This window comes from Colobus angolensis, unplaced genomic scaffold (genome assembly GCF_000951035.1).
Source record: "Colobus angolensis palliatus isolate OR3802 unplaced genomic scaffold, Cang.pa_1.0 Scaffold230, whole genome shotgun sequence".
NCBI classification, from domain to species: Eukaryota; Metazoa; Chordata; class Mammalia; order Primates; family Cercopithecidae; genus Colobus; species Colobus angolensis.
Window position 1 is genome coordinate 2,168,441 of NW_012115489.1, and position 15,159 is coordinate 2,183,599.

Below are 15,159 nucleotides of genomic sequence, written 5' to 3' on the forward strand. Positions count from 1 at the left end.
ATGAAGAACCCCATTGGCTGACAAGAGGATAAATGAGTCGAGTTTGGACTCCCCTGAAAATATAAACAACATGGGCCACACTTAGGGAGGACCATATATTCCTTTTCAAGTCGTAAAATCCACTAACATTTTTCTTTTTCCATTTGTTGCTTGGTTCAATGCAATCTTTACCCTACACGCAATGAAACAGAATTTAAGGAGCAAACTTATTACTTGGAAAATTTTGCAAGTGACTATTATTTTCTTTGCAGGAACATGTTCCCTCCAAATCTGGTAGAAGCCTGCTTTAAACAGGTAAACACTCTACAGACATTAACTCACCTTTGAAATTCCTCTATTTTATACTAAACCAAGTGGGACCCTCTTTTCCCCCCTCATTTCTCTGCTATAAGAAACACTTCTCTTGTCAACCAGATTAAAAACACTAGTGATTTCTAGGAATTTTTTTGGGAGGGGATGGTTCTTACCTTGTATTAAAGGCTTAGTAGTTGCCAGACACTGTGTGTCTTGCATACAAATAGCTCATTGAGTCTGCTATTGTTAAGAAGGCTAATCACAAGACCCACCCCCCTTCCTATCCCCCAACTCCCTGCTGGCAAAAGCCCATCAACCAAGCAAACACCAATATAAAATATATTTATAACTTGCCTTAAAGAAGATTAGAGAGGTTATTCAGATTTCTGGGTTTGATTTAAATATCAATGGACTGGTGTTTTTTTTTTCAAGTCTACCAAGGACCTAATGGACTCTAAAGGAGAGCCAAAGCAGAAAGGAATGGCATCATCACTTATGGAAATCCTGCTATATGCCAAGCACTAACATTATTTTTAGTCCTCACATAAATACAATAAATATCATTGTCTTCATTTCACTGATGGGGCAGTTCATCTATATGAACCCAAGACAATTATGTATCATGCACAAATTCTCACAAGTAGTAAGTGGCAGACTCCGAATTCAGATTCACTGTGTTGACTCCAAATTCTGTCTGCTTTCTGCTACTCCATTCTGCTTCCAAGAAAGGAATATTCAGGGTGATGAGACCCCAACCTGGAGGCTATAATGAGGTCCAGCTCCTTTTAGCTCATATACAAGCGACTCTTGGCTCTGTGTTATGGATACAAATACCTTTTACTATTAGAAGATAAAATCAATAAAGTTCACTTTAACCTCACTTGAATATAAGAGCTTTGTTGCCTAAAATATTAAAAGGGAAACAGACACTCTGGGTTAAATAATACTTCCTAAACATTTCTCCATATGGTGTCAGTTCACTCCTGTTGTAATTCCCTAACGCTTCTGCTTAGGATCTGTAAAACAAACCAAACAAAACCCCAACCTAGTAGAAGACTGGGTTTTACACATATAAGTCTCCCCTTGTTTTTTTTTCCCCTCGTAATAATTTTTAAGACTATTTTTAATATGTAATACATGCACACATTGAAACATTCTTTCTTTTAAAATAAATAAGCCTGAGGCCAAAATCTAACTTTCTTTGTTCAAAAACAACTATAACTATAAATAATAAGCGCCTTTCAATCCAACCAGCCAACTCCAGCACCATGGGGCTGACATTCCAGTAAGTCAGCTGGCCCTGGGTGATATCAAAAATGTTGATTTCCAGATCTTTCAGATAGAAAAAGTGCTGACTTGGGCAGATTGATTGTGTTTGATTTGGGTTTGCATTTACAGGATTTTGAAGGGAAAGAAAATGTTTCTCTCCAAGTCTAGTTGGCTTAGACCAGAATGCAAACAAATTTGCAGTTTCTGTGCATGCTGCAAAGAGAGTCTAAGGGGAATGCGTTAGAGGCATAAGAAAGGCTGATCAGGATTGAAAATCTACCCTGGACAATCCACAAAATGCATAAGAATCCAATGGAATAAAGAAATTTGAGAGTTGATTGGAATAGATGAATGGGGCCAATTTTTTTGTTGCTTGAAATTACCAGTGCTACTAACTATTCAGGAATATGTCCATAGTATTGACAGCTGACCATGCCTTTGTTTGGGAACAGTTGTTTCCCAGTGGATAAGAAAGTTTTCCACTAACCCTTAGTAAAGAAATGACCAAGCACTTCATATACGGCAGCACTTTCTTCCCCTGGATTCTAGATTCACTCACCATCCATATATTATTACTCTCACTGGTGCTTTCCCTACAATCGCTATCACGATCAGGAATTCTACTCTCATTAAAATCACAAAGGGATGAGCTTACTTGTTTCACGTGGCCAGCATCTCCTGACTGGGGCATCTATGCAGAAACTGAATAGATGATGGGAAAAAAGACCATCTCTTTGAGTTAGAAGTGAAATCCCACCATAGACTTGGAGAAGGTGAGTTGTCCTCACCAACTATTAATCAGGCACCTATTCTTAAGAATTGATAACATCAAGAATGGCTTGGAGACTGGTTATTTAGAGATTTTTAATTTTTAATACCCACTGAAATCTCTAAACAGGTCTAATCCCTGAAGGGCTTTGTCATTGAGCACCGTTAGCAGAACTTAGTACAATACTTTAAAATTTGCAAGATATTCTCATACATTCTGTTTAATTTGATTATCACAACAACACTGTGAGGTAGAACCAGCACAGTTGTTCTTGTTTCACAGCTGTGGAATATGAGAGAAAGGATACCAGGTGATTTATCTATTATACCATAGCAAGATCCCCACAGAAAGGAAGAGGACTATTGTGAATATTTGGGTTTATGGTTTAAAACAAAAATCCCTATTATAGTCATTTTATTAGGGTTTCAGAAGAAAGCAAAAGCAGATGCATGTGTTCAGTCCAGCATCTTTAGCTGGATATCTCTTTTCTGTTATCATTTGTTATATATTTGAGTGAGTGTGTGCATGTGTGTGTGTGTGTGTGTGTCATGATTTGTATGTATTTCAGTATGTGTTTCTGTCTATGTTGAGAAAGTAGTAAGGGTTTGCCACAGATTAAAGAGAGAGAGAAAGAGAGAGAAAGAGACTTTCTATAACACTAGTCTCTGAATACAGAGTAGTAAATATCATTTTAGAAAATTTGACAACAGGAAAATATAAAGAAAAAAATATAAAATCACCTTTAATCCTCATTGTGCTTTTTATTTTTAAGTTTAAAACCAACTATGAGAAGAGAAGCTTTAAAGTGCCCATCCAGGCCAATGAAACGCTTGTGGGTGCTGTGATAAACAACGTGTCTGAGGCCATGGAGACTCTTACCCGAATCACAGAGGAGCTGGTCCCAGTTCCAGGATCTGTGAATGGAGTCAATGCCCTGGGTCTAGTTGTCTTCTCCATGTGCTTCGGTTTTGTGATTGGAAACATGAAGGAACAGGGGCAGGCCCTGAGAGAGTTCTTTGATTCTCTCAACGAAGCCATCATGAGACTGGTAGCAGTAATAATGTGGTATGTATTTCCATTTTCTGTATATGCTACATACAAGATGGTTATTGCCATCAACATGTGTTCTGTACTGAGGAAGGTGCCACGAGTCAGGATGGCCAATTGCAGTGATCTCACTCTGGTAAGCACAGGAAAATCAATGAATCTCTGGGCCTCTAGAGGCCTTGAACCTATCTGCAAGCCTCTCTTAATAAGTTTGCTTCCTTGTTTTCAAAACCTGTCACCTCCTTTTACCCCAGTGCTGATGGAATCTCATTCCTCATTTCTCCATTTTTTATCTAGTTTTTCATTCAAGACCTAATTATTGAGTGTCTACTATATGCTAAGCATATAGTGCCAGGCACTGTGGATATAGCAATAAAGAAAACATACAAGGATATTCCAGATCTTACACTCTTTTAAGGGAGACAGACAATAAACAAATCAATCAACCATATGCTTTAGTCACAGGTGCTGTGGAAAAATAAAATAAAATAGCAGGTAACTAGGAGAAGGCACAAAATTTGCCTTGGATGTTACAGAAAGGCCTCTGAGGAGGTGACATACTTTGTTAAGACCTGAATGAACAGAGGAAGAAGACATACCAAAGTGCCAGAAGAAGGGTGTTTTCAGTAAAGGGAAAAGCAAACAGAGAGGCCCCTTAGGCCATCAGGAAAACTGAGGGCTCCTCATCTGTTTCAGCCCTAAGAAAGAATTGTAAATGGCAGTTCTGCTGCAATGTCTAAAGGATTCATAGGAAGTATTATAAAATGCCAAGCCACAATTTATGACAAAAATTGCTTTAATAAAGTTGACAGCAGGAGACAAAGGAAGAGACTATAAACCCAAGAGGAACATTGACCTTGGAAAGTAAACTTTACCCAACAGGGAGAAAACCCTTTGATTGACTTAGGCTTTGTGTGGAGGTTGCCTCTCTTTCATTCTTTATTTTTAATCCAGTCTCCTCTGTGGCACCTGAAGCAGGAAAGAATCCATTGCTAAGAAAAGCAGTCACTCACCAACATGATTAAAAATGCGCTTGTCTTTAATGCCACCAAAGCCCAGAGAAATCCATTTTTCAGGAATTTGTACAAGATGGATATGAACTTGGGCACAAAGACAGATCAGAACGTGGTCTCCACGGGAGCCCCCACTTGGAAGGCTCCTTTGAAGTCCTGGCAGGAACGAAAGTGGACATTTATCTTCATATTATTAAATGCCTCCACCTTTCACCTCTTTTATGAAAGAAGCCCATTCAAGGCCCCTGAATGAATCTCACATGCAGCTTGTCTAGCAGTACATTCGCCTGCACATTCAACGCTCAGTTCCTATATTTCTGAAAACAGGTATTCCTATGATTTCCTGGCCTGGGTTCTCAAAGGACTTTTAAAAGAAGCATTGTATTTTTCGATTTGAAACAAGTCCTCCACAGTTCCCAGGAGACCCTTCTCCTTAAGTGTGATTGGCTTCTCTGTGTTTGATAATGTGAGTTTGGTTGTAGTTTGCTGCACATATGAAACAAAGAAAAGGGAAATCCAGGCAGCGAGGTCTTTAAGCAACCTCTGGGTTATTTCAACTTGTAGAAGTCATTTTGAGTCTCAGTTGCTTTTTCTTGCGTTGTCTGCAGGAGGAAAGCTCACAAATGGCAGTAGCAGCCTGTGGGGAACAATGATTTCATTAGAACACCTATAACCTGATTGCGGTAGTACATATATGCACATTATTAAGTTTAATCATGAATTTACTTTATGGACATCTTCTATTTATCGCAAGCAGTACTAGATTTTCATTTGCACTATAACATAAAATTTTCTCTTAAAGTAAATTTACTTAAGTAAAAAAGGTGATTTGAAGAATAATACTAAGTAATCTTGTAAGTGGTATGTAGATATGGAAAGGCAATAAAAAAAGTAGCCCTTGAAAAAGAGAACTGACTGCAAAGCTGAGACACTGGCATAGCATCGTGTGCCCCTTGCTTTAACTTGGGAATTAGGCTCTGATGTGGAAAATGCTTCCAAAAGTCTGGATGTTGGTGCAGTGGATTCCAGCAGTTCAGGACACTTAGCAGGGGAGCAGGAGGCAGAGGGAGTGAATGGCATCTGAGGACCAGAAAAGCGACCCCCGTGTAGTGAAAGGAGGGCTGTCTAGGAAGACAGAGGTGGGTATCAAAAGCTCTGTATCTGCCTTTTTTCCCAGGTTTAAGAGAAAAACGTTGTGTCCTAGAGCAATTCTGAGGGAGGGGAAAGCCCGATTCTGCAAGAATCAGGGGAAATTCATATTTACGAAAGAAAAAAAAAAAGTCCACAGTTTCTATAAGTCCTAATGGTATCCTGGGCAGGAAAGTTTGGCAGTCAACTCTCTTTCACTTTTTCTTATCACTTGGAAATTTCTGTGGACTAGCTTGGTGGAAACCAGACTCCAACCGTGCTGGTGTTGCTTCTCCCCAGGTACGCCCCCGTGGGTATCCTCTTCCTGATTGCCGGGAAGATTGTGGAGATGGAAGACATGGGCGTGATTGGGGGGCAGCTTGCCATGTACACTGTGACTGTCATTGTTGGCTTATTCATTCATGCAGTCATCGTCCTGCCACTCCTCTACTTCTTGGTAACACGGAAAAACCCTTGGGTTTTTATTGGAGGGTTGTTGCAAGCACTCATCACCGCTCTGGGGACCTCTTCAAGGTATGTATATATGTGTGGAAAATGAATCTGAAATGTTACCTTGAACCAGGGTCCCACAAGTAGGGTGTAGGAGGAGCCATTTTATTCTGGGTTTTAAACTTCCAGGAATGATGAGTCAGTTTTCTCACTTCTCATGCCAATCACACCTATATGGGATTGGGGAATGCCTGGCGACATATCTTTTGTGGGGATGAATTGGAAAACAACTATCCTTTCCTGCCCACTTCATCTCTCTTTAGTTGACATCTGCCTGAGGGAGAAGAGGCAGAGTGACTTGGCACAGGCTGTCGTGATGGGGGCATGATCACAAGTGATGCCTCACAGAGGAACCCAGAAGCAGGAGAGCTGCCAAATGACCCCGTGAGGGGACCACGCTGTTCTTAACCCGCCCCCCTATTTATATAACTGCTGACTCAGTTCCATTAAGTTACAACATGGGAGAGGGAGGAACTGTCTGTCCCAAAGACCAAACACACAGACAGTCAGAACGACCAGGATGCTCAGCTGATGTGCCCTGTTTCATTGTTCTCAGTTCTGCCACCCTACCCATCACCTTCAAGTGCCTGGAAGAGAACAATGGCGTGGACAAGCGTGTCACCAGATTCGTGCTCCCCGTAGGAGCCACCATTAATATGGATGGGACTGCCCTCTATGAGGCTTTGGCTGCCATTTTCATTGCTCAAGTTAACAACTTTGAACTGAACTTCGGACAGATTATTACAATCAGGTACAAGGAAAGAGTTCTATACAACCCTTTCTTAAGAATGCCTTTAAGGCTGGGAGCAGTGGCTCACACCCATAATCCCAACACTTTGGGAGGCCAGGGCGGGTGGATCACCTGAGGCCAGGAGTTCAAGACTAGCCTGGCAACATAGTGAAACCCTGTCTCCACTAAAAATACAAAAATTAGCCAGGTGTGGTGGCACGGGCCTGTGGTCCCAGCTACTTGGCAGGCTGAAGCAGAAGAATTGCTTGAACCCAGAGGCAGAGATTGCAGGGAGCTTAGATCGTGCCACTGCATTCCAGCCGGGGGGACAGAGCAAGACTGCATCTCAAAAAAAAACAAAACAAAAAGAATGCCTTTAAAAGACAAGAGGATAACCAGGGTTGGGAAGGGGATCCCACATAATCAAGAGGTGGGGATTTGGGGTAATCATTTTATATTTAGATATTTTAATTGTTTTTTTTTGAGTATAGATGTATACACTCATTAATAACAAGGTTCAAAAAATATAGATATGTATAAAGTAAAAAGGGAAACTTGCCTGCCATCATATCACCCCACATCTTTCTGTAAGTGACCATTGTTCATGTTTGGTTTGGAAAGACTCTTCCTATGCATAGACATGCACACACTTCTTTTTTTGTAGTTAGTGAAATTATATTATACATACATGTTTGCCTTTGACTAGTTTGCTTGTCAATAGACCAATAAATATGTCTACCTCACCATTCTTTCTAATGTCTGTAAAATACATAGTATGGATATTTCTCCTTTTTAAAAGTGTTAGATTATACTTCAATATTTAAAAGCATTAAAATAGGTTAGGTTGTATATATACTGCCATAAAATAAAAAGTTAGATGAACTTTTTCTCCTGAGTGAGTTTTTTGTTTTTTTGAGATGGAGTCTCACTCTGTCACCCAGGCTGGAGTACAGTGATGCAGTCTCGGCTCACTGCAACCTCCGCCTCCCGGGTTCATGCTATTCTCCTGCCTCAGCCTCCTGAGGCAGGAGACTACAAGGGCCCTGAGGCTGGACTACAAGGACCCACCACCACTCCCAGCTAATTTTTTTGTATTGTTAGCAGAGACGGGGTTTCACCGTGTTAGCCAGGATGGTCTCGATCTTCTGACCCCGTGATCCGCCCACCTCGGCCTCCCAAAGTGCTGGGATTATAGGCGTGAGCCAACGCACCGGGCCTGGGTGAATTTTAGCCAGTGTAAGATAGATGACAGACCACACTGACAAGTAGTTCAAGAATCTGACTTTTGTGGAGAATTTTTAAAACTATTATATTTGAGGTGTTCAGTGAAAAGTTATTTTCCTTTCCATACCTTCCCCCAGTCTCTTAGTTTCCTTCTGCAGAGGCAACCAGTGTTACCTGCAAGTTTCTTCTGTTGTCCTTCCAGAGATACACCAGGCATACCCTTGTGCATATGCAAATATAATCCCTCCATTTTACTTATTAAAAGTTATTTTGCACAAGGTCCGCTTGAGTCTAATGGCAACGGGACGCTTTTAGACTCACAATCCAGATCAGCCTCTGCTCTTCACTGTTGTGGGGTTTTCAAAAAATTGTTATTAAAAGTACATTTTGGAGAGCAAAATAAGTCAGATTTGGGGGGATTTTTATCACTCAACATTTTGTTGTGAAATTTGCCCTACGTATAGGGAAGTTGAAACAATATTATAACAACCATCCTCTACCAGATGGAAAAATTGCAAACGTTTTGCCATTTTTGCTTCTTCTTTCTCTGTCTTTCTCTGCCATTATGACATTTCACCTGTACGTCATTCAGCATGCATCTCCTAAGAACAAGGATATTTTTCTACATAACCACAATAGTAAGAATCTTAAAAATACTTCCAGAATATCCAATCTATATTCAAATTTCCCCAGTTGTCCCCCAAAACATGTCTTTTACAGCTTTTAGTTCCAGACCAAATTCAAATCCGCATTTATGGCCTACATTTGGTGTCTTAGTTTCTTTTCATCTAATCAGTCACCATACATTTGTTGTTATGTTTATTTAGAAATAAGTTGTTAGACTCTGTGTATGTTTTGTGTTAGTAGAAAATGATAATAGTTGTAGTAGGGTGCATTGGAGTAAAAAGGACAAGGCTGATCAGGGCCAGAGGTCACTGACTGACCCGGGGGTTCTGGGAACCTCAGGCCCAAAGTAGTTGCAATAGGACTTAGGAGATCATTATCTCAGCTCACCTGTAACCTATACTTTGGCATATTGATTGAAAGGCTCTGAGTTATAAAAAAGGTTCCGTTGCATGTGACAGAGTTAAAAATAACAGTAAGAGTGACAAACAAGATAGAAATATATTTCTCTTTCATGCAGCACAGCTCTGCTCCACAAAGCCTTCAAGGCTGATTGATAGGTGTTCTGTAGTATAAGGGACTAAGTCCCTTGAGTGTTATCATTATCCAGGGAGTCCGGGATGACTCACCACTCCCAGATTTTAGCCAGTGGGAAGTGGGGAAATGGTATTCCCTGCAAGTTGCTCAGTCACTTCCATGCATGTCTGACTGGCCAGAGCTTAATCTAAGCTTCAAGGGAGGCTGGGAAGTGTAGTCTTCATTCTGGGGAGCAATATACCAGCTAAAAGTTCCAGTACCTTAGAAGGGGACCAGTATGGGGACCATGAATACTTTCTGTGCCAGATTTAATACTTTATTAATACCACTTATAACCAGATAATACTTTACTATTTATAAAACATTTGCTTTGCAAGCCATATCTACACTGCCTTCATAAAAGGTATTCCTAATACTATAAAACTCTGTGCATAAATCATTTTGCTTTTGAATTAACTAAGCAAACCAAACTAAGAAACCAAATTTGATTCTTTTGACAATATTAATCGTGAATGTTCAGTAACTTTACAACCCTCCACTTGGATAGGGGAATTACTAGAAACAAATTATTATTGTAACTCTACAGCATTTTAGACTTTGCCTTACAAAATACTTTCAGGGATGTTAAAAAGTGTATAGCTGCCAGTTTGTTTTAAAACAACTAGAATAATAGGTTCAACTTCACAAGGGTCATTGTATGAGGACCAAATGAGATAAGCCATGATTAGTAGATCAGAAGACACATAGTAAGCACATGATAAATATTAGTTAGCATGATGATTAGTTCAATTTATTTTTTAATCTTGTTTACAGGCTGGGCATGACGGTTCATGCCTGTAATCCCAGCACTTTGGGAGGCCAAGGTGGGTGGATCACTTGAGGTCGGGAGTTTGAGACTAACCTGGCTAACATGGTGAAATGCCGCTCTACTAAAAACAAGAAAATTAGTCAGGTGTGGGGGCATGCACCTATATTCCCAGCTACTCAGAGGCTAAGGCACAAGAATCGCTTGAATCCAGGAGGAAGAGGTTTCAGTGAGCCTAGTTTGCACCACTGCACTCCAGCCTGGGCAACAGAGTGAGACTCTGTTTCAAAAAAAAAAAAAATCTCATTTACTTTTTTCCTGAAGCGCATCCTCTTGTGTTACATGGCAAGTCAGGCATTGGCACCGTGCATATTTTGCAGCGTATATGCTCTACGTGGGGAGCTTTGTAAAAGTGTGTTCTGTTCTGGTACTTCTGTTAACAGCATCACAGCCACGGCTGCCAGTATTGGGGCAGCTGGAATTCCTCAGGCAGGCCTGGTCACCATGGTCATTGTGCTGACATCTGTCGGCCTGCCCACTGACGACATCACGCTCATCATTGCAGTGGACTGGTTCCTGTGAGTATGCTTGGCCTGCATTCTGGCTCACTGTCACAGGGCCCACCTCTGTCACTCTAGGGCACCAGGCAGCCTGGCACAGCTACAGAAAGAACTCTGAGGAGAGGCGCCACTCGGCCCATAGTTAAATTGTCCTCATTGTCTGACCCCTGGTCCTTATCTGGAGACCGAGCCCCAGCCGACATGTGCACTCACTCCCCTGTCAGCCTGAGGGGCACATCTGGCTGCCACAGATCTCACTCCATAAAGTCATTCAGGAATTGGGAAACTCGCTGTCTGCAAAGGCAACATAAATCAGCAAGGCTGTTTCTGAGTTGCACAACACAACGCCACAGCAGCTGGAACAAAGCTGCAGGCCCCACATGCCAGCTCAGGCCCTGCCTCTGTGTGCTTCCCATTCCGGTGGGAATGATTTTCCCATCCTAGCCCAACAGCGTGAGGCTGAGCCATGCCGACACTGGGAAGAGAGCTAGTGTCATTAAGTGGAATTGAGTTTTGGATCTGGGGAAATTTCCAAGAAATGTATCCTCCACACTCTCAAACTCTAACCTCTACAGGCCCATCCCTGTGCCCCCTTTCCTTGCTCTTCCAGCTGGCATTCTCTGTGCCTTTTCTCTTGAAAGTTTACTTCCACTTTTGAAAATCTTTCCCCAGGATACCCAAAGCAAATGCCTAGAACACAGTAGGTGCTGGAGTTAGCACAACGTGTGTTCACTGGAACTGAGACCATGAAAAGAGCTTGACAGTGTGTGTGAAGCCCCAGACCGGGCAGAGAGGATTCACTTACGGGGACCTGTGTTTGTGTCCTGACCTTGTGTGAGACCGGGCAGATTACCCAACCACCCTAGGTTCTACCTCTGTAAAATGAGGGTGCCCGTGTTCACTACCTCCAAGGGGTACTGTAGGCTTCAGTGCAATGATGCCTAGAAAGTATGCAGCCCACTGTCTGGCCCACAGTCAGCATCGGTTAACATGAGCACTCTCGTATAAAGCTACAGTTCTCCACAGTCTTTGATCTTTACACTTCAAAGTTATTGAGAACTGAAACAGCATTTCATCTATATGGGTTGTATCTATTCATATTTATCATATTAGACAAACATAAATTTCCACTTGTTAATTTAGAACATGTTTTATTTAAAGGTGACAATAATAAATTCATAAAATGAATAAATAAAATGAATTTATCATCCTTAAAAAGGTTACATATGCTAACATAAATAGCTTTTTTTGTAAAAAAATAACCATTTTTGAGCCCAAAATTTATTTTATTTGTTTATTTTCTTGTTTTGAGATGAAGTTCCATTCTTGTTGCCCAGGCTAGAGTGCAATGGCACAGTCTTGGCTCACTGCAACCTCCGCCTCCTGGGTTCAAGTGATTCTCCTGCCTCAGCCCCCTGAGTAGCTGGGATTACAGGTGCACACCACCACACCTGGCTAATTTTTGTATTTTCAGTAGAGACGGGTTTCACCATGTTGGCCAGGCTGGTCTTGAACTCCTGACCTCAGGTGATCCACTTGCCTCCGCCTCCCAAAGTGCTGGGATTACCGGCTTGAGCCACCGCGCCCGGCCTCGACCCCAACATTTGGTGAAAAGAATGGTACTATTTTATATTTTGCAAGTTTCCTTAATGTCTGGCTTAATACAAGACAGTTGGAGTTTCCTAACTGTTTCTGCAGTTTCACAACTGCTTCAGTGAGTTGTGACATCACACATCATGTAGTCTTTGCAAAACTCCACTATACGTTTATGAGAAAATGAAACTGAGAGGGACAAATGATATCTTAGTATTATTTTGAGAATAGCTGAAATAGAAGGCTCACTCCCCACTGTTGGGACTCTCACTCCAGTCAGACTAATAACTGAATATTCATCATCTATACGGCCTTATAACTTTTAATAGCTACTATTATGAACATTATGTGTCTATTATGTAATCTTGCAATTGGTAGACACAGAAAACTGAATTTTAAGAGGTGCTTTGCTGGCCAGTTCCTAATGTAAGTTGAAATCTTGTGACGGTCACAGGAGCCTCATTTTTCCCTCCTCCCCACCCTGTCCGCAGGGATCGCCTCCGGACCACCACCAACGTACTGGGAGACTCCCTGGGAGCCGGGATCGTGGAGCATTTGTCTCGACATGAACTGAAGAACAGAGATGTTGAAATGGGTAACTCAGTGATTGAAGAGAATGAAATGAAGAAACCATATCAATTGATTGCACAGGACAATGAAACTGAGAAACCCATTGACAGTGAAACCAAGATGTAGACTAACATAAAGAAACGCTTTCTTGAGCACCAGGTGTTAAAAACCATTATAAAATCTTTCCATCTCGTTACAGCTCATTCTCTCCAGCAAGTCCCTTAATCCCCTTTCCTCCCTTCTGATAAGATTGGAAAGTAGTCCTCCAAAAAACAAGGGAGGATTTTGGGTGGCCAAAGTGTATAATTTTCATCCCACAATTGAAATTTTTACATCATTTCATGTTAGTCTTACCTAATAAGGTACCACGATCAAAAATATTCTTGATCAGATCTTACAAGTTTGTGTGGCACACAATCCTATAAATGTGAGTTTTTTATATAAGTTAAACAAATAGTAGGCTAAAAACATTTTAAAATCAACTTTTGAAATTTAAAAATCTTTCAGAATACAATTGAGTTTTAGTTTCAAAATGTTAACAACTTGAATTACAACCGGTTATCAGTTGAACAGTAAGATTTTGTCCCTTTGTCTTCTGACTGGTATACTTATTTCATTAGTAGCTATGTGCACATACACATCTAGCACAGCTGTGAGGAGAGACAGGGGCAGTTTCCATGTGGCCTTGAGTAAATCTCATCTCACCTCTAGGCCTCAGTGTCCTCATCTATAAAATGAGGGACTTCCCTAGATGTCTTTGTGGTCTCTTCAAGCCCAGACATCCTGTCATGTCATGAAAGCGTCTGCGCTCTATTTCCCCTCAGAACACCCTGTACCGTCCACGGAGCACAAGGCTTTCAGAAAGGACACTTTAATGGGAGTGAAAATTTCTAAGGACAGGATGGCTATGTGTGGTGGTCACCAGGTCCTGTGTGCAAAGTGCAGGTTATGCAAGTCGCCAGGCAGGAGGCCATTCCAGGACTGGGATTATTCATAAAACCCTTTGCCCAGTTCATCCCAATGGGGGGAGTATTCCCTTCTTTCTTACTCTGGGAAGAATGTCTCCCGCCACTCCTCAAACAGAAAAGAAGGCTAGCAGCTAGCAAGGGTGCTTGTGAGCACACTATGGAACACTAAAGAGCTAGGAAAGAGTTGAGCACAGGCAACATTATAAACAAAGGATTTGAAAACACCAAGAGTACAGGTCTTCTTTAAGGAAGAATAAAAAAGAGGTTCATTTTTTTGGCTTTTTTTTTTCACCTGGAACACTTTTTCTCTTGAGTCCAAAATCATTCCCCCATGAAATCTGCCTACCAAAACATAAAGACCACTTATATATTTGAAAGAAGTCAAATGAATGAGCTAATAGAAGTCCATGAGTTGAGTGGGTATTTTTTATTTGAAAGTGTTTTTCTTTCATCAAAAGTCCTTAGACTGAGAGAAACAAAATATTTCTGTTTTGGAATCCCACTTATCAAATCATTCAAAACTTTCAGCTGGAGTGGGGTTTGCTTTTGTTTTGTTTGTGTCCATAAGAAAAATGGTAGAAGATGAATCAGTATGAAGACACTGTCAATGAGGTTATGAGAAAAAACAGCAGGGGCATTAGTTTCAGGCAAGGCAGCTCCCAGGTTTAGAGATTAATTTTTACCCCCTAAGGAATATCCAGTCAAAGACGCTGAGTGGGAGCTGTCAGGCAGTAGCAGCTATGTTTGAGTTTCTGGCTGAAAATGGTGAAGAATGGACTTAATTATGCTAACAGACTGAAAACCTAGACATACATCCTCTGATATACAATTAGAGATATTTTTATATAGACCCCAAGCATTCTGTGTATAAAAGTTAACATTAGGCTGTGATGGAGTAACCATTTAATGTCGAGGCTCTATTTGGGAAATACACTACAAATGTTAATGTATGTGGCTGTCATCTTAAGATACTGGTAGAGCAAAGACTTAATCATACCAACTTAATTCTGTTACACAATGTGTGTTTTTTTACATACTAACCATTTCTTATGGAAAGGTCCTGTAGGGAGCCCATCCTCTCACCAAGCCATCACAAGCTCTGCATACACATGCACTCAGTGTGGACTGGGAAGCATTACTTTGTAGATGTATTTTGAATAAAGAAAAAATAGTTTTACATTAGCATCTTTGCATGTTGTTGTTATTCCTCTCCTCAAAGGAAAATACATTTTCCATTCATGGAAATATTACAGTAAGCTCAGGGCAGTCTCTGGAAGGATCCCGTGCAGCCAAGTAAAATCTTGGCAGAGCCAGCTGGGGGAGCCAGCCACAAGAAAATAAGTAAGGACATACTCTCCTGCTCAACTCCAAGAACTGGAGCTGGAAACAGGAGGAGGTGAGCGGAGCACTTTGCTGAAGCAGACCGTACTTCCTTGACCATGTCAGATTCAGATTTCTCAGATGAATTGAATCATTTCCATGTTGGGATTAGAAAAGTGTGATGCCACCATGGGCCCT

General features: G+C 41.2%; 1 protein-coding gene across 5 annotated transcripts in view; it reads left to right on the forward strand.

Annotated features, from left to right (window-relative positions):
- SLC1A3 (solute carrier family 1 (glial high affinity glutamate transporter), member 3) overlaps positions 1-14,823 on the forward strand; it is an 84,559-nt gene extending 69,736 nt beyond the window's left edge. For 3 of the 5 annotated variants that reach the window (XM_011944368.1, XM_011944367.1, XM_011944370.1), the window contains 6 exons: positions 252-294; positions 3,105-3,397; positions 5,821-6,054; positions 6,587-6,781; positions 10,394-10,528; positions 12,595-14,823. In XM_011944368.1, coding sequence (XP_011799758.1) covers positions 252-294; positions 3,105-3,397; positions 5,821-6,054; positions 6,587-6,781; positions 10,394-10,528; positions 12,595-12,799 — 1,105 coding nt within the window. In that variant the 3' untranslated portion in view covers positions 12,800-14,823. The remainder of the gene's footprint in view (positions 1-251; positions 295-3,104; positions 3,398-5,820; positions 6,055-6,586; positions 6,782-10,393; positions 10,529-12,594) is intronic. The other 2 variants (XM_011944369.1, XM_011944373.1) reach the window with 2 other exon arrangements.
- The last annotated feature ends 336 nt before the right edge of the window (positions 14,824-15,159 follow it).